A 19480-nucleotide genomic window follows, 5' to 3' on the forward strand; every position below is an offset into this window, starting at 1 on the left:
TTTTTTTTTTTTTTTTTTTTTTTTTTTTTTTTTTTTTCTGTTTACAAGTTTGTTTTTGTTTAACTCACACAGGGCAAATTGGAAATGACTTTGGAAATCGTGCCCGAACAAGAGCATGAAGAGCGGCCAGCTGGCCTGGGTCGGGATGAGCCAAACATGAACCCCAGGCTGGAGGACCCCAAGTAAGAGCATCTTGAATGGCAAAGTAACCCCCGGGGCACAGATTTCTCAAGGAGCTAACTGGGGTCCCAGTTTGAGGTCTGTTCTCTGCAACGGGCTTGGTCCTGTGCAGGCTCCGTTTCTGAACTGCTGGTTCTCAGAGTGTAGGAGCTGAGACAACCCAGGGTGGTCTGGAGCACCATTTGACACGGTCTACCCCGAGGGCTGTGTGTCTGCAGGGTCAGCAGCCAGCGCGTTACAGCAGGGCGTGCTCGTGGCGTTGGGGATCCGGGCGGGTGAAACTCAGAAGTGACCTCAACTTTGTTTGGCTCCAGGCGCCCGGAAACCTCCTTTCTATGGTTCACCTCCCCGTACAAGACCCTGAAGTACATCTTGTGGCGGCGGTACAAGTGGGTGCTTGTCCTGGCCATCGTGCTCTTCGTTTTGCTGCTCTTCCTGGGGATCTTCATCTACGCCTTCCCGGTACGGTGGGTGTGGGAGAGGACGGGGGGGGCTGACCAAGGTCTTGGGTGTTCCCCTGGTCTCTGTGGTGACGGAGATGGTCCCAGTGTACGTGGCTGCCATGCCCCGTGCTGAGGAACAACCCAGTGGGCCGTGATGGGGCAAAAAGAGAGTCTGGTCTCTGCTACGGGCTCACTGCAAGGTGCTCAGCTCCTTGTGCCTGTGTTTCAATTCGTGTCTAGTGACGCTGAGGCTGATTGGTCATTTCCAAAGAGGTTCGAGCAGCTGATGCCCGAGGCGGTGTGGGCTTGGTGGGAAAATCCCCGACAAACACGCCGCCTAACTAGAGTTGAGGCCATTTTACAGGGCTGAGCAGCGGCAAAAAATTCATCGGTCTGGAATTGTTTAAAGGTGCAGGGGGTTCACAGGCGTCCGGGCAGCCCCGACTCTTGTTATCAAGGCTTGGAGCGTGTTATACCAATGAAACGAGGAGGACGGCTTTCACCTCATTCATCAGAAAGTGGCTTTTTCTTGCCTTACTGTCAGTTCCACTGGCAAAACAAAATAAATAAATAACGGAGCCCTGGCCTTCCAGTTTGGCTTCGGATGGGTTTTTATATCCTCCTCTGTTTCTACAGCAGTGGAATAATTCATGCTGGCTCTTGGATGCCATTTCCCCTCCTCTCAAACTGATAAGAAAAATGACCCGCCTCTCTCTTTCCAGCACTTAACAAATTCTGCTCCTTGTATATGAATTTTTCTTTTTTTTTTTTTTTTTTTTTTTTTTTTTTTTTTTTTTTAAATAAAAGAACTCATTGGGGTAATTTATAACTTCATGTGAGAGAACGTGGCTGCCTTTTGCAGATGGCTTTGTGTGCCTGCAATGCGCAACCGAAAAGTGAGGTGTGGAATTTCTCCTCACCGTCGTAATCGCTTTCAGATGATTTGAAGTCGTGCATGCTCGGCTGTTCCCGTCGAGAAAAAAATGGGATGGGATTGGTTCAGGGCTCTCCCCATCTTTCTATCTTGGTATCCATGGGAAGGGCTGGGATACTTTGCCTTGCTGGAGAAACAGCTCCGGAGGTGCTAAGCAGTGGTGAAGGAGGAAATAATTGTGCAAACGCAGATTAGTACTGCACTGCCCCCTCCCTGCCCTCTGCTCAGAGCCACTCCTGGAGACCCCCCTTTATGTCAAGCACCAGGATCCCAGCCTTTCTGACCAAGAACTCAGTGTTTCCCTGAAGATGCAAGTGGCTTTGCATTCGTGCCAGCGGTATCATATAAAAACAATGTCGAGAGGAGAAAAAAATTCGCAAACTATAAATATTGATTTACACTCATTATTACTTGGGATTTTTCCCTGTTTCCTAGCTAAATGTTGTTGTATTTAATTTCATTTTGGTCGGGTCAATTTTTAGTCATATTTCGAAAAAGTAAGGCCATGTTTCATGGAATTTGTCTGTTTTTGTGTATTTGGCCAGCTTCCATCAGATTTTTGAGGTCGCTGGTTCTGTATCTACTTGGAGATTTAGTTCCTCTCCCGTTTCATCAGGCCCTGAATTTGGCAACTGTGCTGGTGATGGTTTGCTATGAAGGATGCCCCTGGCATCCTGACCCTTGGCGGGGCTCACCATTACCTCCCTGATTAAATGCGTGGAAAAACAATCCCTCCTCACTTCTGTTCTGATTTGTGTGCCAGGAGCACCATCAGGGCCTGTTTAAAATCAGGACCTCGCTGCGTTTAGCGCTGTGTATTGCAATCTTGCCACTACATGTGCAGTTTCGAGGTCCCGTGCTGCGAGCAGGGGGGTTTGGTGTGTGTCCTGCCCCCTCATCCCGGGCAGAGGGGTGGGGGGACGGCAGGGAAACCCCGAGGGAATCCTGGTTGGCATGTGGAGCGTCAGTCTGAGCAGGGACGCAGGGATGCTGGGGGTGCTGCGGAGGGACGTGACTGTTTTCCTGCTCCTGCTGCCCTTTTGGCCTGGCATGAAGAGCTCTTCCACAGCTTTCTGCTTGTTGGGACTCTCTGCTGGGACCTCCAGGGTCCCCCCAGTCACTGCTTTTCAGTGGCTAGTCCTTGGTTCCACAGGAGCCCTGGGACCTGCCTGCAGCCTGAATTTCCTCCCTGCAGTCTGAATGCCCCTGCCTGCAGATTTAATGCCCCAGCCTGCAGTCTGAATGCCCCTGCCTGCACACAGCCTCTCCACCTGGGAGCGTTGTGTACCACAGACCAGATGCTGCCAGAGAAGTCTGAACTCTGGGTCCAAATTTTGTCCTGTTTGGACTCTGCCTGAGGTCACTGAAGGATGATGTATCTTGTACCCAGGACACGTCTGCCCACAGAACTCCCTGGGAAATGTAATGGTCCCGTGAGGCAGGCTAACCTGGGCAGGTCACCCTCCACCCCAGACAGGCAGGAACCTCCCCTGATGGCAAAACCAGGGCATTTGCGTTGGCTCTTGGTGTGAAAATGGGATTAAAAAAAAAAAAAAATTCTTCCTACTCCCCATACAGTGCCGAAAGCTTCCACCCACAGTCCCAGCTTTGTGGTCAGAGTAGCTAGAGAGTAAGAGCAAATGTCCCATGCGAAAGCCGTTTGCTTCCACCCGCAACGGCGAAGGGCCGCCGGTGGTCCCCAGCAGCACTGCCCCGAAACAGCAGTTCCCAAAAGCGCAGGGTTTTTGGTGAACGAAGCAGCTGATGTCTTGGTCTTGTTCAGAATAGCCATCAGGAGATGCTTTACACCCCCGGGAAGTATTTTCTAAAGGTTATATTGCAGAATACTCTGCAAACCAGCCTTTAGAGCTCCTTCACAGCATCAGAAACCTTTGAAGACGTGGTGCCTTTGTGCTGCCTCCCTCCTCAGGACACAGAGTATGTGTGATGGATCATGGGCTGGGATAAAAATATTCCCATCCCTCCTCTCGGCTCCTCTTCAAAGGTTCTTTCCCAGGAGAGTTTTGTGCAACCAGCCGTTGTTTTCCAGCCGGGGAACATGCTGGGGCTGCCCTGGTGGGCTCAGGGGTCCCTGGAAGGAGCGGGGGGAGACCTGCAGGAGGGAGGAAGGGCCTGGAAGTGGTTTGGGATGAAGAGCAGGTTCATCAGGATCCGAGGGGAGCTGGGACTGCAGCAGCGGGGAAAATTGAGGCATGAGTCCCTAAGAAATCCGTTGCCATTCGTGCAACTGTTTACAGAGCAACTCATTTCAGTGGGGGAGAGGCCATTTCCAACTGAAAAATCTTTGGGGTTTGGGTGGAAAACTGCATGGTATTGCAAATTTCCATTTGAAAAGAGTTGTCTAGTTTTACAAAAATGGGAAAAAATGTTGAAAATCTGATATTCTGAGGTTCCTCGTTTTTTAAACTTGGGCTCTTCCCCCCAGTCTTAGTGTTAGATTACTCACTGGTTTGCCTTAGCTTTCTTTGCAGAGGGGTTGTCATTATGGTCTGTACAAGCTAGGGCTCTGGGAACAGCATTCCCTGGATATTTCCTACATGATTTCCTTAGATGGTCCTTAGATTTAACTTGACATCAGAAGACTCCTTAACCAACAGATGAAAGGCTAATGAGATCCAGTAGCTGGACGTTGAAGTTAGAGGAACTATTCCAGGGGAAGTAGGATGCTAATTTTTTGAGACGAAGGGCAATTAACCATTGGAACAAATTGCCAGAGGTCGCGGTAAATTCATCGCTGCTCGAGGCGCCCGTGCATCGGGATTGAATGTCTTTCTACAAGATGTGCTCTAGTTCCACCCTGTGCTCCCGGCCAGCAGCGCTCCTTTAGGAAAGGTCCCGTGGTTTTGATGGACTTTTCATCCGACATTGCCACAGCTGAGAAGAGCTCTGCCTTCTGCCACCGGAACGGCTGAGGGAAAAAGTCTTGGGTTAGACACAAGGTCAGAAGAGAAGGTTATCAAAGCCCAGCCCGGGGTTTCTGCCCCCGTGCCGCGTAGGGAACACGGCGGTGAGGTTATCTCCCTGCAGCAGTGATTACTGTAAAGATTTTAGTGGCGACCACCACAGCAAAATGTGAAGGCCACTTCCAGCTGGAGTCAGCTCTGCTTTGCAGCACCATGAAAATGTTTACTACCTTTTCGAGCTCTGTTTGTGCTCTGCAAGCCCAGCGTTGCTGCCACTGCCATTAATTCTAATTACAGCGCCCTTTCTGCGCTGATTGATAATCCTGCTCGGCTTTCAACACTTTGTTAATACGAATTCATAGCTGGACAGAAAACTCGCTACCCTCCAGAATGCAACCAGTCAAATAAAAAAAAAAAAAAAAAAAAAAAAAAAAAAAAAAAAAAAAAAGGACAGTTTTGGAGGATAGACTCTGAAAGACGAATGGATGGATAATGAATTCGAAGGTTATATGTCACTGGAGGCTTTTCTAATGACTTCTGGTAAACTGCCCTAACTTTGCGTGTTTGATTTATGGCATTATTAGAAATCCTCGGTTGGCGAACTGCCTTATAATTTGCTACACGTTGTAATTTATCAAGATGCCTTTGGTCAGACTTTACTTTTGTTGTGTGTTTTGGTGGTTTTTTTTTTTTTAATTTTATTTTTTTTCCCCTGTTCCTCCAAAGATCTCACTGGTAACCAGCACTATGCTTTGTTTCCAAAGTGTTTTTTTTTTTTTTTTTTAAAGTGACAGAGTGATAGAACATCCTGTACCAATTAAATTCAATATGCTTGGGAGGGACTTCCAAACTGGCTAGTATGTGGTTGCAGGGGTTTGAATCAGAGCTACTTTAAATATAGCTCTTTCCAAACGACCTCAGCGTGCGTCTTCGTCTGTAATTTCCTTGTGGTCTTGATAAGCAGCCTTTACACAGCTTATTCTTTTTCACAGTGCTGTCATGTTCTTTCAAGGAGGGAACGTGCACGGAAAATAGGCTAAAATACTGTGATGCCTCATTTTCTACGGCAGCCTCACACTTCACCGTGCACTAACAGCAGAGACCCCAGAAAACAGGCACGGGGAGGTCTTGCCTGGGGTGTTTGCTCTGAGGAACAAACCCCACAGCAAATGGTGATGCTGAAACGGATGGCTGAGGTGTTAAGGCAGAGAAGCGAAAATCAACAATGGGTTTGCCTTTCTTGGTTTCCTTTTGGCAGGTCCTTTGGGGATAGTCCATGGACCTGCAGGCCAGGCTTGTACTAAGGGACTCAATTGGGGCGGGCCAAGGCTTGAGAACCGTCCTCTTGCTGTTCAGCCCAGCTGGTTGCTGGTGGGACCTTGGGGGCAGGTTTTGGCCCATGCAAAGCAGCCATCACCAGAAAAAACTTCATGGCATGGCTTGGGGGATGCGCAGAGACCGGGGCCAGGGCCCCTTCCCAAAGGGTCCAGCCCAACAACAGAGAGGATGAGTTCTGGGGGGGTCATGGGGAGAAGGAGCCATAAGGATGCGAGGTCAGGGCCTGGGTAGAGAATCCAGCTCAGGGTCTGCGGGGGAGCAGCGTAAGGGGAAGGGGCACCAGGAGGCTGCAGCAACTCAGCAAAGGGCTGGACGTGTCTCCCCCCCTGCAAGAAAAGCGTCTGGGCACTGGGATGGTGCCAAATTTTTTAGAAGGGTACGAAGAGGTGAAAATTTATTTTAAAAACTGGTGGAAGGAGCAAAGTCCAGGAGCGACTCTGCTTGGGGCTTGTGATTCTACCGGAGAAGGCAAGACCAGTTTTCTCACGTGTCTTGGGCTTTCTACTGCCCTTGCTAGTGGGAACACACCTTTTGCTTGCTCGTCTCTGCAGGCTGGGGAGCCTGTCTGGATTCCAGCCCCACCTGCAGTTCTATGCCATGCCCCCCGCCCCAATCTTTTAACGTCCATGTGCTACCCTGCTGTACCTGCTTCAAAACGGCTTTTATTTTTTTTTTCTCCCCTTGTTTTTCCATCCTTCTAGAACTATGCTGCTATGAAACTGGTGAAACCTTTCAACTGAAGCTGTGCTGGAAAACACCTGCAAGGTCCGGTGCCTGCCTGGGGGTTTTGGAGAGAAGCTGTGGCTCTGGATCACATCGGTTGGAGATGGAGAAGGAACCGCCTCACCCAGGCCTAGGCTGCTGCCAGGATGAAGATACAACTTACCCTGGTGCAGGATGCAGAATCCCACCTCCAGCACTCGCCTTGGAAGCACAGCACATAAACAATACCTACTCTGAAATGTTTCTTATTTTACTTCTTTGTCTGTCCCTTTTTTTTTTTGTTTGTTTTTTTTGTTAAGCTGCTCTGATTGTAAAGCTCGACTCCCAGTGCGCAACTGCAGAGGGTGGGGGAGGAAAGGACCTTGTCATACATGTCTGTGAGTGGACAAAGATACTGCAGACCTTAGCAGAGGCGTTGCGGGCTGCTGGCGCAGGCCACACGTGCAAGCCAAAGTCTCTGGGGTTCTGAGCACCGTTTTCTTTGCGCTCTGAACAAGCCCCGGTTTTCCCTTGCTGTGCAATGGGCATTACCTGGCTTCTACATGTATAAAGCCCACTGCGGGGGACGTGTGCTGCACAGCCCGACACCCTGGGCTGACACGTTCCCAAAGAGGGAGAAACCCACAAGATACAGGACCCAGGGAAAAGGCTGAGGTGCAAAACCTGGGCAGGAGTCGGTGATAATTGCTAAGATCAAAACTCCCGTTGAGTTTTGCGCTCACGAAGGACTGCACAGTCTGGCTCTTGCTTGTTTGGATTTTGTTTTCCCTCCGAGCTGCTTTTTCACCTCTCCAGTCCCACGTGCCTCCCTTCAAGCCTAGGGCTGTAGCAGCAGAAAGAGGAGCCGGGCTGAGTCCTACCCTGAGAGCAATCCCAGGAGCACAGCACTGCATGTGGACTTTGCTTTTCTCCTCGCCTGCTCTATGCAACCCCTGCAGCCACAGTTCTGTGAATGTGTTAGTCTTTTTTTTTTTTTTCTCCTGCGCTCCCAACCATCCTTAAGCCACACAGCACACACCAGACTGCAGTGTAAGCCGCAAACCCGGGGCTGCTGGGCGCTAATGAGGCAGGCAACCTGCACCTTTGGAAGCAGGCTTGTTTGTTTTCTGCTTTGCAAACAAATTACTATGAGACATACCCTGCAGGTCTCGCTCAGCCTCCCACAGAGCGAATGGCAGCTGTGACAGGGCTGGGATGACATTCTTGGGACATTTTCTGCTGTTTTCTGTTCCCTCCTCCTGTCCATCTGTCTCGCTGCTGCTGCAGTCGGACGGAGCAGTGTGGACCAAGGGGATTTCTAGTGTTTTGTAGCGCTGGCTCAGGCCATGCGAGGATGCTCATCAAAACAGCATTAGCCTCAGATTTTCATCCTGCCTCCACTCATCCTGCAAGGAACCACCTCCCAGAACAAGGAGCATCAGGCATGAAAACAAACATCCCTTTGCGAGAGCCGTCGTGCTGCTCCGCACCGCCTGGCTTCTGCTACCGTCCCTCTGATGACAAAGGGATCTTCCCCCCCTGCCCTTGTCGTCCTTGGTTTTATTTGTCCCCTGGAGCTGCTGCTGCTCAGCGTGACATGTGCGAGCAAGTAGCAGTGAAAAGTGATCCCGGGGGAGAGGAGTTCCTCAGGACAAACTGTGCTCATGTAAGCTCCTGCCCTGCTCCAGCAAGGCACTTAAGCCTGTGCTTAGCAGAAGGCAGGGACTAAAAGCCCACACCTAATTGCTTTGCTGGATCGGGATGTAATGCGTTGAGCACTAAATCCCTTGTTATTCAGTGCTGTAACAGCACCCGGATCGTGCAGGGGAGCTCGCTCGCTGCCACGTGTGAGGACGGTGCCTTTGACGAGGAGAACGTGCAGCTGTAAAAACCCGTCCTTGCCCCTGAGGCTTGGCCCATCCACCAGCCCTCTCCCGAAAGCTTGAGTGGTGAAGTCGCCTCTGGGCTTGCACGCCCCAGGGTGGGGGTTTCATTTTACCGGCCCAGTTAAATGCTTCATTTTTGCATTTGTTCAGTTTTTCCCTCGGAGCCTCCCAACCCCGTTTCGCCTCCACACCCCCTTTTATTAGCCACTATCAAAGTACCGGGTCTTGGTCACATTTTCCGCAATGCTTTCTCCCTCAGGATCTGATGAGCTGAGGATGAAAGTTGCTTGTGTTTGCATCTTAATGAGTTTTGGGGTTTATATTTTATGAGAATGGTGGGGTGGTTGGTCCTTGCACCTCTTCCCCGTGACCCAGCTCTGCCCGGGGGGTGTCTGCTTGTCTTGCCGAGGGCTGGCATTGCCTCGCTCTCCTCCCCACCGTGGGAAATCAGGCCCGTTATTTCAATTCCTTGCTTTGGTTTGCAGAGACTGTGAAATTTCTCACCTTGGCATTATTGTCCTGGGACCCCTACCTATTTCAGGAACAAAATCTTGGTGCCAAGAGCCCCAAAGAGATGAGTGCCCCACGCCTGAAGGCAGAACACTGGGTGCCCATCACCTTTCCTATCACAACGATCAGCAGAGACAAGCAACTCTACCAAAACACAGCTGTGTGTTACCCCTCCAGAGCCTCTCCCAGTGAGAAACCATATTTTATTCCCCAGCACTTACCAGCAGCTCTTCCCTGACAAGCCACAGTGGGTCATCAGTGATGGGAGAGCAGGACCCAGGGCGTCCAGCTGTGTAAGGAGAGGTGAAGGGTTGCAGCCCTGCATGCCATCCTGTCCAGGCTGCAGGGCCAATTTTCATGCCAAGAAGACTCTGTGGTGGGTAAAAGCAAGTCTGAGTGTCTGAAAACACCGATTCAATCCCATCTGCATTGCTGCTGGAGCAGCCACGTCCATCTCTGCGCCTGACCGTGGGCCCTCGTAGCTCGATTATGTCTCTCCACCAAAGCCAGCCAGGAGGTAGGACCTGTATAAAATATTCCCCGTGGCTCCCTGTTATTCAGGGGTTGGAAATGGCTGTAAGACATATGTATCACCTGTCTATGCCTTATATACGATAATGCAAAATGCTCTGTGGTTACAAATGAAATGCTCTGAAACCTTCCGCTTCCTGGTGTGTTTTATTGTGTTGATGGAATTATGGCACCGTCCCTCTTTGGTGTGGTGAACGCAAAAATACAGCTGGAAGGAACAGGATGGGGAAACGGCAGTTTCTCTCTGCTCCTGTGGCAAAGGAGCAGAAGCAGGAGGAGAGAACAGAGTGTGGAGAGAGGAGGGCAGAGGTGGGAGGGGGGGTTGCAGTCCTCCTAGGTAACGCGGCTGCTCGTACCCCTGCCGCTCGCACTTGGCACCCGAGACGCCGCACTGTGGAACCGTGACGCGGCCCAGCCGTGTGTGCTCCCCGGCGCTCTGTGGGCGCCCCCCCAGTCCCTGGCACCGTGCGGGCTTCACGGGCTGGGGGGTCACGCGCCTTGTCCCGTGAGCTGGGAGACCGCGTGTGGCAACTCCCAAGGCTGCTCTGTGATCTGGAGCATCCCGTGAGGCGGGAGGAGGCACACGGGTGGGCGAGGAGCCCTGGGAAGCTCCTGCTCTCCGTGGCTTTGAGGAGACAACCTTCAGCATTTTCCTGGTGAGTCACTCACAGAGAGGTGGATGGCTGCTTCATTTACAAACCCGGACATCCAAAATACGCCCACTGGGAGGCGGGTGACTGGAGAGGGGGTGGATGGCTGCGGAAGGGGACAGGGCAGAAGGATCCCACAGGTTTCACCCTCCTGCTGCAGCAGGAGCTCACCCCCTCTGGCCGCTCTGGGCATGAACGTCTCTGTGCAGGGCTCGTGAGGACGGGCCTGAGGTGCTGGAAGGTGAATATCCAGATCCTTCTCAGGACTCGGCCCTGGCAGCTCTCAGCCCATGTGAAGACCCTTCCCCTGCTCCTCTCTGTTCCTCTTCCCATTTCTGGACTTCAGAGAGCAGCGAGTCCCTTTGGGTCTGGGTCTGCTTCTTCCCCAGAGAGACAGAGTCATCTGCAATCATCCAGACTGTCATCGTCCAGAGTGACCCAAGGATTAACTCTCCTGACACTTTTCAGAGCTCTTCAGCACCAACAGGCTGTGTCAAGTTGATGCTCCGGGTATGCAGGGAGATTTGCTGCTGAGATGGGGTTTATTTGCCTGAATCCCCCCCAGAAACCTTCCCATTGCTCTGGAAGGGTGCAGATGGCTGCTGCCTGCTTCAGCACGGGAGATCCTCTCCACCGCGTCATGTTTTCGGATGGTGCCTGGGATCTAGGGCGGCAGGGGATGAGGAGACACGAATGTCCTAGACCTCGTCTGAGGATGACGCCAGGGTTCGAGCAGGCACTCAGGGCTGGCATTGTCCAAACCCAGTGTGCCCAGCCCCACCGCAGCCTCTCACGCCCCACACATCAGTGGGAAGTCCCAGAGGGTGACAAACTGTGTCACCACGCTGAAGGCACGAGGAAGACGGTCCTTGCTGAGGGGGAGCGGGTGGCAGAGACGAGGGGACGAGTCTTGCCCGTGTGCCTGTGCCTGCCCATGCACGGGTCTGTGCAAAAGTTAATTGCAAAATGTTCCGCTGCTCGAACCCTGTCGTGATGCTTCTTTTTCTATTATTTCCTCAGCCGCCAACTTGATGCTGTGTGTGATTTAAGGCTGGAGTTATGAAGTGTGTGAGCTCCTTCGGGGCTGCCCTGACAACACCCCGTTGTGTTTCACACCGCCTGGGCTCAGCCCCGTGAGCTGGAGGGCAGCGAGACAAGGGGCTGGAAAGCTGCCACCCCGCTCGGGGGCTGAACTCCCATAACCTCCAGCAGCCTTGCTGCCACATTCGAAAAAAAAACCAACCAAAAACTAGCAAAAAAGCTGAACCGATTTTTCTCTTCAATAACAACAATTCTGTATTCACCGCCTGGTCTTATTTGCTCAGAAGAGAGAAGTTTCTACCCAGAAGGGTGGCTTGCAATGAAGTGGCTTGAGGTGGTGCAGGGCGAGGGGGGCTAGGGGTGGGAACCAGATCAAGACGCTGCCATAAAAAAACGTTTTGTGAAGCCGCTTGCAGTTGTGTTTGTTGGTTTAACCCCTGAGGACGGGCCCTGCGGTCGGTTTTGCTCATTACCTGCTGACAGGGTGGGAACACGCCTGGTGCAGGGGGGCCAGGAGAGCTGACCCAACGGGATGTTCTGTAGAGGAGACTGTTGTGGCCTCCTGGCCCCAAAGTCCATTAATCTTCAGGTGGGAAGGCAGAAATAGCCCTGGACTCGAGTGACACAACTCATTTCAGTCTTGTGTTCTAACCCCTTAAAACGCTCCCGGACACAGAATGGTGTTTGCTGGTCCTGGCATAGGCAAGCATAGAGAGGGTTATGATGAGTATAAAGGCTGCTCCGTTGGCTCTGGAGCTCCTGGGCTGATAGCCTGAGCTTGCTGTGAGCCTTCTCCGTGGACAGCACCGTGCCATCGCTGCCGGGACAGCTGCCAGCCTTGTCCACGTTGCTGCAGACGAGCCAAACGCCCCGCGCTCGGGGGACGCTTTGCGGCGATCCGCACGCTGCGCCTTTGGGGCTCCCACCGAGGGAGGATGGAGACACCCAGGCAATGGGGCGTGAAACTACCGCGGCTTCGTCTCCACTGTGCCTCAGCTTCCAGAGGGAAAATGAGCTTTTTTTGCCATGTCTGCTTTTCCCATTCCCATCCCAGCCTCCTCAAATATCCGATGCTTTAAACACGCTTTGCAGCAGAGCAGGCCCAAGCGCTGCGAAACTTCTTTTACCTTTGAGTGCAACTCGGTCTCTGCTTTGGGCCTTTGGGCTGCTCGGCCCCCTGGCCCTTGGCCGCTCTGTCCGTGCCTCGGAGCAGCGTCAGGGCTCCCCATCCCTCAGGAGGAGCGTTGCACAGTTGTACCCACTACCAGGCGTGTCGAATGGGGTCCCCTGGCGCTGGGTGCTGGGTGTCCCAGCTTCTCCTCCGGCAGCTCCGGGGCCAACAGCCCGCACGGCCAGCGGCTCCCCGGCACTGCTGGTGATGCCCATGTTTTTCCCAGCAGTGCAAAGCTCTAGGATTGGCACAGGAGCAAGAGCAGGCGCTTCTTATGCCATGAGTGGCTTAACTCTGCCACGGCCTAACATTTTTGGTGTGAGAGAACATTTCTACCCAAGTCTTTGGGTCTTGTACGAGTCCCTGATAGGGCGAGGAGGCAGAAATACACCTTAACCAGGTTTTCTGCTGGAAAGCTCCAGGTCAGAGCTACTTGAGGTGATAATTACTGGGAATTTAAAATTAATTTTTACAGTTATTTATGCTACGGTGACAATACAAACAGTAACGCTGACGGTGCTGGTGTTACCAGGGGATCATTCAGGACTGTGGTGCCAGGAGCTGTACACACAGCAGAAAAATGGTCCATAAAATTAAAATAATCTACTCTTCTCAGGCAGTCCTCTGAATGGGGACTAAGTCAGTGGCACTACCATGTCTATTTTTCTCCACATAGGTATTAGGTTTTATGGGTTATATATTTTCTCTCTGCTCCCAGCGGCACCTTACAAAGACACAACCATGCTGCCAGCTCTACCCTGGCACCGTCTCTGGAGGGTCTCCAGCAACCAGCTGTGTCTGTGCCCTCAAGATTTGGCGCTTAATGTTTCTGTTCCTCCATCCTGGCTGCAGCAACCCACCGTCCCAGGCAGAGAGTGTCTCACGGCTCTGCTGGACCCAAAGCTCGGCTGCGGAGGAGCTCAGATTGACAAGACACCGCAGAGAAAAGTGCAGCAGTTCTGCAACGCCAAGAGCCTGTTGTAATCCCTCTCGGTGCTGAAGCCCTCGCTCAAGGTTTAAGGGTGAATTCAAGATGCTGCTGAGGTCGGTAGCTGTGAGCAGTGCTAGGAACACCCACCACGGCTCTGTGCTCTCCTCCGTGCTCTGTCCCTTCGCTGCCCCCTCGACTCCCCGGTCTGCGGGGCTGGCAGTGAGCTGCTCCCCGGGCAGGAGGTTTTTAGCAAGCAGCCTGTTCTACTGCAGGGGCTTGTCCCTCTTTCCATGGGCACCTGTGTGCTGGGTGCCTGGCATTAGTTTCAGACCATATTCAAAATCATCCGGCCTGTGAGTTGATAAAATAATCCCAGTAAAGGGTGGCTGTAGCTGCTGCTTTGCTGAGCCAGGGTTGAACGATGTTGCACTGCCCAAACTTTGTCTTTCGCCTGAGGTACTGGGCACAGACAGACTGTCTGTTCCCTTGGCCTCCAGGGAGGGGGGGTCAGCATCAGGGCTGGGGACCATATTCCCTCCTTGCAGCATTTGCAGCGCTCCGCTGGTGCAGGATCAAGACATCAAAGGGTCTTGCCCTGCTTCACAGTTCTGGAGGAGTCGCTTTGTGTTCAGTCTTTAGGAGCTGATGGGATCCAGCTGAGATGTTTATTTGTGGCCAAGTGAAATCCCATCAACAAGTCTGGAGAACAAGGACTAAAAATTTCTTTTCTCCCAACTACGACTCTAGGACACTATGACCGAGTCACAACAACAAGGCAAGAAAACAAACATGACTGTGGTCCAGGTTGGCACGTTTGCACCTTCATGTGACGTTGTAGCCACAAGGCAAAGCAGAATCTCCGAACAGAACCCCGAGTGGGGCTGAGCATTTCTGTGCAGAGCAAGGACTTTCCCCGTTAGGTTGCAAATATAATGTTAAATGATTGCAAAAGGAGTTCTACAAGAGGATCGGTGCTGCAGGGTTTAGTGCAACCTTTGTCACTTCTCCATCCTCCTTCTGGAGCAGAGGCAGGAGATGAGAGCAAATGGTTCCTCAGGCCTGGGGGGTGCTGCCTACGTGTCACGTAGTGGAAGAATTGTGCAGAGAAAACATGGACATCAATGAATGATGGCCCCACGCTTTGAACCGCATCAATACCACGGCAAGGAGAGGTGCCTTGTGCTCTCTTTCCATCATGCCCACGAGGTTGCAAGGCATGGAGAGGTCTCAGCCACCTCTGTCTCACTGTGGTGGTCACGGCATCTCCTCTCCTTCCGCAGCGTCTGCCCCGCAAGTCTCAAGGACCATGTACTTTCTGCCAGGCTTTGGCTTACAGCTACAGTACAAAGGGTCCACGCTGTGCCCGGGGTAGGATGAACAAGGCTTGTCCTCACCTCAACCATTTCCACCCAGTCCGCTGGGAAGAGACTCAAGTTCTCCATGTTTCATGTCCCCATGGCCAGAGTGCTGTGGTTTACAGGCTCAGGCAACATTTTAGCAGTGGCCTGAAGACTGGGAGTGTGGAGGGAGGGTGAGTCTGGTCTGAGGGATGATCTGGGATGTGTACCAGGCTGCGGCCGTAGAGACACCTTCAAATCACAGCTCCGGTGGGTTGATGACAACAGAAGTGCTCCTCTAAGCCACATGTGGCCAAGCTTTACCTTCCCTCTGCTCCCCCCGCTTCTCTTTGGTCTTTTCCACCTCTCTCCTCTAACCTCTCCTCCTTTTTCACTTGTGGTTTGCCATCAATTTGTGTCCAGACCTCATCAAAGACTGCCATCCCGGGAGGAGTGGAGAATTACAGCCTCCCAAATTAGGAAAGCCCCAGCTCTCTCAAAGCTGGCCTCCCTCTCCCTCTCCATCCTTCTCCTCAACATGTGGGAAAGAAATTCATCTGTTCTACCTCCCGACGATGGGAGATTTTGGTGGTTTTCTCTGGAAACAGCATAATCCCATGTTTATGAAAAGCATGAAGCCAGGGCACTTAAACTGGATGGAGTGCCTGGGCCGGCTCGGCAGCTGGTGGAGGAGGCAGCAGCCGCTTTATCCCATTTTTTTGCTCTTTGGAGCAGACTCAAGGTTGTACTTCAGTCTGAAGCAAATAAAGACAAATAGGATTTGGTGGACATGGAAAAGGGAAAAAAAAAAAAACGGACAAGAGATTTATGATTGCTGTTTGCCAATGAAAACACAGTGGGAAGAGTCATCTGCTTGCAATGTAGATGGCTGTAGGCTGGAAAACAAAGCCTGAATTGATTGTCTTCTACAGTCAACAGAGAACAATTGGCACCTGTCGGGATGAGTCACCGCAGCGGTGGGCTGGATCTGTCCGGGGACCGGGGGCTGCCCAGGGACTCTAGAGGGAGAGGAAGGTCAGCGGTGGGGCTTTGCAGAGTCTCTCTTCGGGGCTGGACGGTCGGCCAGGTGCCACTCAGCCTGGCTCTGGGGGAGCTCCCCTCACCGTAGCATGCCGCCGCCTATCCTTTCTTTGTTACCCCGGGGACTGTGAGCAATCTGGAGTCAGGCCCCTCAAAATCATTACTTTTTTAGAAATTATGCAATCTGAAGAAAATAGAAAGAATAATATAAAGGCAGCTTTTTTTTTTTTTTTTTTTTTTTTTTTTTTTTTTTTTTTTTTTTCCTAGCTGTCTGAGTAATCAGGGATTTGAAATTCCAAGATTTTCTTTGCAAGTAAAAAACCCTAAAAATACACATATTTTCGTATGAGAACTGCCATTCTGACATTTCCTTCAGCGCTGGCTCTTTTAAGAAATACCAGAAAACACAAACCTTACGGGCAACGGAGACAGCTGGTATCATCTTCCTCGTGGCTTGAACATGGGAAACCACGCAGTAATGTTGGAGACCTTGACTAATCCTCAAACGGTTCATAAAGAACAAACCTTAAAAGGAAAATCCCCTCCTTCCTACCTCCCCCACCCATCTCAACGAGGCGACAGGGAAAAATTAGCACAAACTGGGGATCTGTCCCAAACGTGGTCCATTCTGGGCAACTTCAGCTTTCCTGCCAAACTCGGGGGGGGAAAAGAGTCAGCCAAGGATCTGGAGCAAATGCAGGGAAGGGAGATGAGGCATCTGGGAGGATGGAGACTCCCTGTAGGAAGAGATTGGAAGATGTTAGGTTTGTTTAGCTCAGCATGAAGAAGGCTCAGAGGACTCTGACAACCATAAATCCCAACCAAGAAGAGCTAAAAGAAAATCTTGGCCTAAGAGATAAAATAGAGAGAAAAATAGATGGGCCTAAGAGATAAAATAGAGAGAAAATGGTTGTGGATACATTCAGGCTTTTTCCGCAGCTAGAGCACGAGTTGTGGTCGTATTGGGTCTTGACCTTCCCTCAAAGTTGGCCCCTCCTTCACGATGCTTCATCTCCCGGTGCCTCAGGCTTTCCAGCACAACGGGTGCTGCTTGAGGCTCTGCTGTGGGCTGTAGAGCCCTCAGCTCCTGCTGGGTGCACTCGGTGTAACAGGATCCGCTTTTTTAGCGGCTCAGCAGCTCCAGCTGTCAGTTTTCTTTTCAACGTCCCCGGGATGCTCATCACTGTCTCCAAAGGCAAGATATCCTGCTAAACATGGACACTCTCACCATAAATCTGGTTCCAAGTGTGCCGTGAGATGGGATAAAAGCAAATTTAACTGTGTGCTCACCTCCTTCTAGCAAAGCAGAACCTATCGGGCACTTCCAGTCCGAAAGGCACCACACGGGTGGTTCAAGTGGCTGTGACTGGTTGCGCTGGGACTAGCCCTACTGCCTTTATTTCACCTGGAATAAAAGGCCGTGGAGGATTGGTGTTGAACTGTTCATTTCATCCGTCACGGGTGAAGTCTGTGAAGAACTACAGCCTGAATCCAGACAGTTCAGAGCTCACTGGTGAGGGAAGTTGTCCATTCTCTCCTTGCCTTCATCATGGCATTGGGAAAATACCTCTTCACTCAGCTCCGACCTCCTCTGAGCTCCTGCTCTGTGGACCCAAATGAAGCCACCGGCATCCCATTGGGCTGTGTGGACATGACAGACCTTTGGTCCAAGCTCTCTCCAGTCTCACCCTGACAAGGAGAAAGAGAAGCTAGAGAGGGTCTGTAGCAGGAAATCCATTTCTGGGATGCTGGCGGGTGCATGAGCCATGCCAGGCTGCCCAATTCAGTGAGGTCTGCTTGCTATTAAAGTGCAGGAGGCCAGCTGAAGCACCGGAGACCATTAAACGCTACTTTTCAGTAACAGGCTTTTTGAAACTGGCTGTTTATTTTTACACACGGTGAGCTGTGCAGTGAACGCTGCAGAAGAAATAAAAGCAAAGGAAAAACTGCTAGCGGGTTGCAGGATGGAAAACCATCAGACTATCAAACACATCTTCCCTGCTCCTCCATCCCAACCGTGGAAAACCCCTTAACAGATATATCAGCTTCTTCATCACCTCGAGATAATGGAGTATCCAGACTCTGTGGCTGAAATGTCAAAAATTTGTACGAGGTGAAATGTGTTTTTCACCTTACCTGGAAAAGATTGCCTGGAGCATGGCTGACAGTAGGCATATGGATCCTTCCTCAAAGCCTGCCACCTGTGAGGCCTCAAAACAGGGCTAAAAGGGATGAAACAAACCCAAATAATTTGAAGGCAATCAATTCCTAAAGGGGAGTACACGATGTGGTGCCAGGGAGGGGCTGGGTGCTGGGACTCCAGGTTGCAGCAGGTCCCTTCTTTCCCATTTTCCAAGACTGGCAGAGGGATCATCTTTAAACCAAGCGGCGTTTTTCATCCCAGGAGCCAGCTCTGCTGGGAGGAACATGCCGTCACAAAACGGGGAGCACGCTCAGGCAGACAGAGAATAAAAGCAAACACTGGAACAGGTGAAAAAGCACACGCTTTCCCTGAAAATGTGTGGAAAAAAAAAAAAAAAACAACCAACCCCAGCATTTTGAAATGCTTATTTCACTCAGAAGTTCTCATAAGAAGTTGGGAGGCTCCTGATGGCAAAACCAAACTGTTCTGGTTTAAAACAGAATAAGAAAAGGTCACATTTGGTGGTTTTACGTCACCCTTATTTTCTCTCCTTTTCTCCTGTGGTAGAAACAACAAAACTCAAACTGAAAACATGCAACCAAATAAGAACTGTCTGCAGCTATTTTTATTTTAGCCAAAGCATCGAGGACTCTCCCCATCAAACATTCTACTGACATTTCTTATTATTATTTTTATTACTGCAACTAATAATTTTCTTTCACATATTTTTCCATCTGAAAAATGAGGATAGAGCAGTCAGACCAAATGTCTACCTTGCCCAAGTAGCTGCTGCCTGTTGTATGGCAGTCGATAGGCCCTTCCAGCTACAGCTGAGATTTATTTTTTTTTTTCTTGATGAAACAAAGAATATGAACTTTAAACCTCACTTCAGATTGGCCAAATTGAAAACCCAGCATTTTTTCTCAGTGAAGTGAAAAAAGGAATGAAAAAACCCTTTCAAATATCTCTGCCCTGCGTTTCAGATTGACCGAAAAAAGAAAAAGAATTAAACACCCCCCCCTTAATAAAAACATAGCTAAACTTTAAACTTCATTAAGCTTAACTTATTTAAACAATTATAAACTTTAAAAGGGATAGACTGAAAATTCTAAAGTTAAAAGCAAAACCTTAAAATTTCTTTAAGGATTGCTCGCAGGCAAATTCTGAAACAAAAAGAAGTCTTTGAAGGTTTCAATTTTTGTTAAAATATTTTGACTTTTTCTGTTCCCTTCCCATTTTCCAAAGCTGTGTCTGACTGTGTTTTCTAGGATGATGCCTGAGAACCCAGCAACAACGGGAAGATGCAACAACACTTTGATGGCAAGGGGAAGCCCACGCGGGTAAGATACACAGTGAATTTCCTGCGGGGATGTGTAAGTGTGGAGGAAGAGCTCAGCCTCTGGAAATCACAGGCAGAGGGACCTGGGGGAAGGAGATGCCTGGAGAGGGAGTGGGAAAAGCCTGAGAACACCCCGAGGATGGGTTGCAAAGAGGCAGAAGGTAGGTGGTGGCCATCTCAGCACCCTTCCTCTGCAGGGAATTTGGGCTGGAAGAGTCCCAGACACCGGAGTTTGAGGGTGAAACGGTCCTGAAATTTTTCCAGACCCTGCCATTGCCTGTTTTGGCTTGTGGTGAGGTTTAACTCTGAGTCATGACTCCGTGACAAGGGAGAGTTGGCCTAGGAAGTGCCTTTGGGTGTAAGGCAGAGGGTGGTGCGG

General features: G+C 50.9%; 1 protein-coding gene across 1 annotated transcript in view; it reads left to right on the top strand.

Annotated features, from left to right (window-relative positions):
• Positions 1-9576, top strand: part of DYSF (dysferlin) — an 86841-nt gene extending 77265 nt beyond the window's left edge. The window contains exons 51-53 of the mRNA XM_026846857.1: positions 73-182; positions 495-642; positions 6521-9576. Of these exons, the coding sequence (XP_026702658.1) occupies positions 73-182; positions 495-642; positions 6521-6559 (297 nt within the window). The 3' untranslated portion in view covers positions 6560-9576. The remainder of the gene's footprint in view (positions 1-72; positions 183-494; positions 643-6520) is intronic.
• The last annotated feature ends 9904 nt before the right edge of the window (positions 9577-19480 follow it).

This window comes from Athene cunicularia, assembly GCF_003259725.1.
Source record: "Athene cunicularia isolate RWA chromosome 4 unlocalized genomic scaffold, athCun1 chr4_part1, whole genome shotgun sequence".
NCBI classification, from domain to species: Eukaryota; Metazoa; Chordata; class Aves; order Strigiformes; family Strigidae; genus Athene; species Athene cunicularia.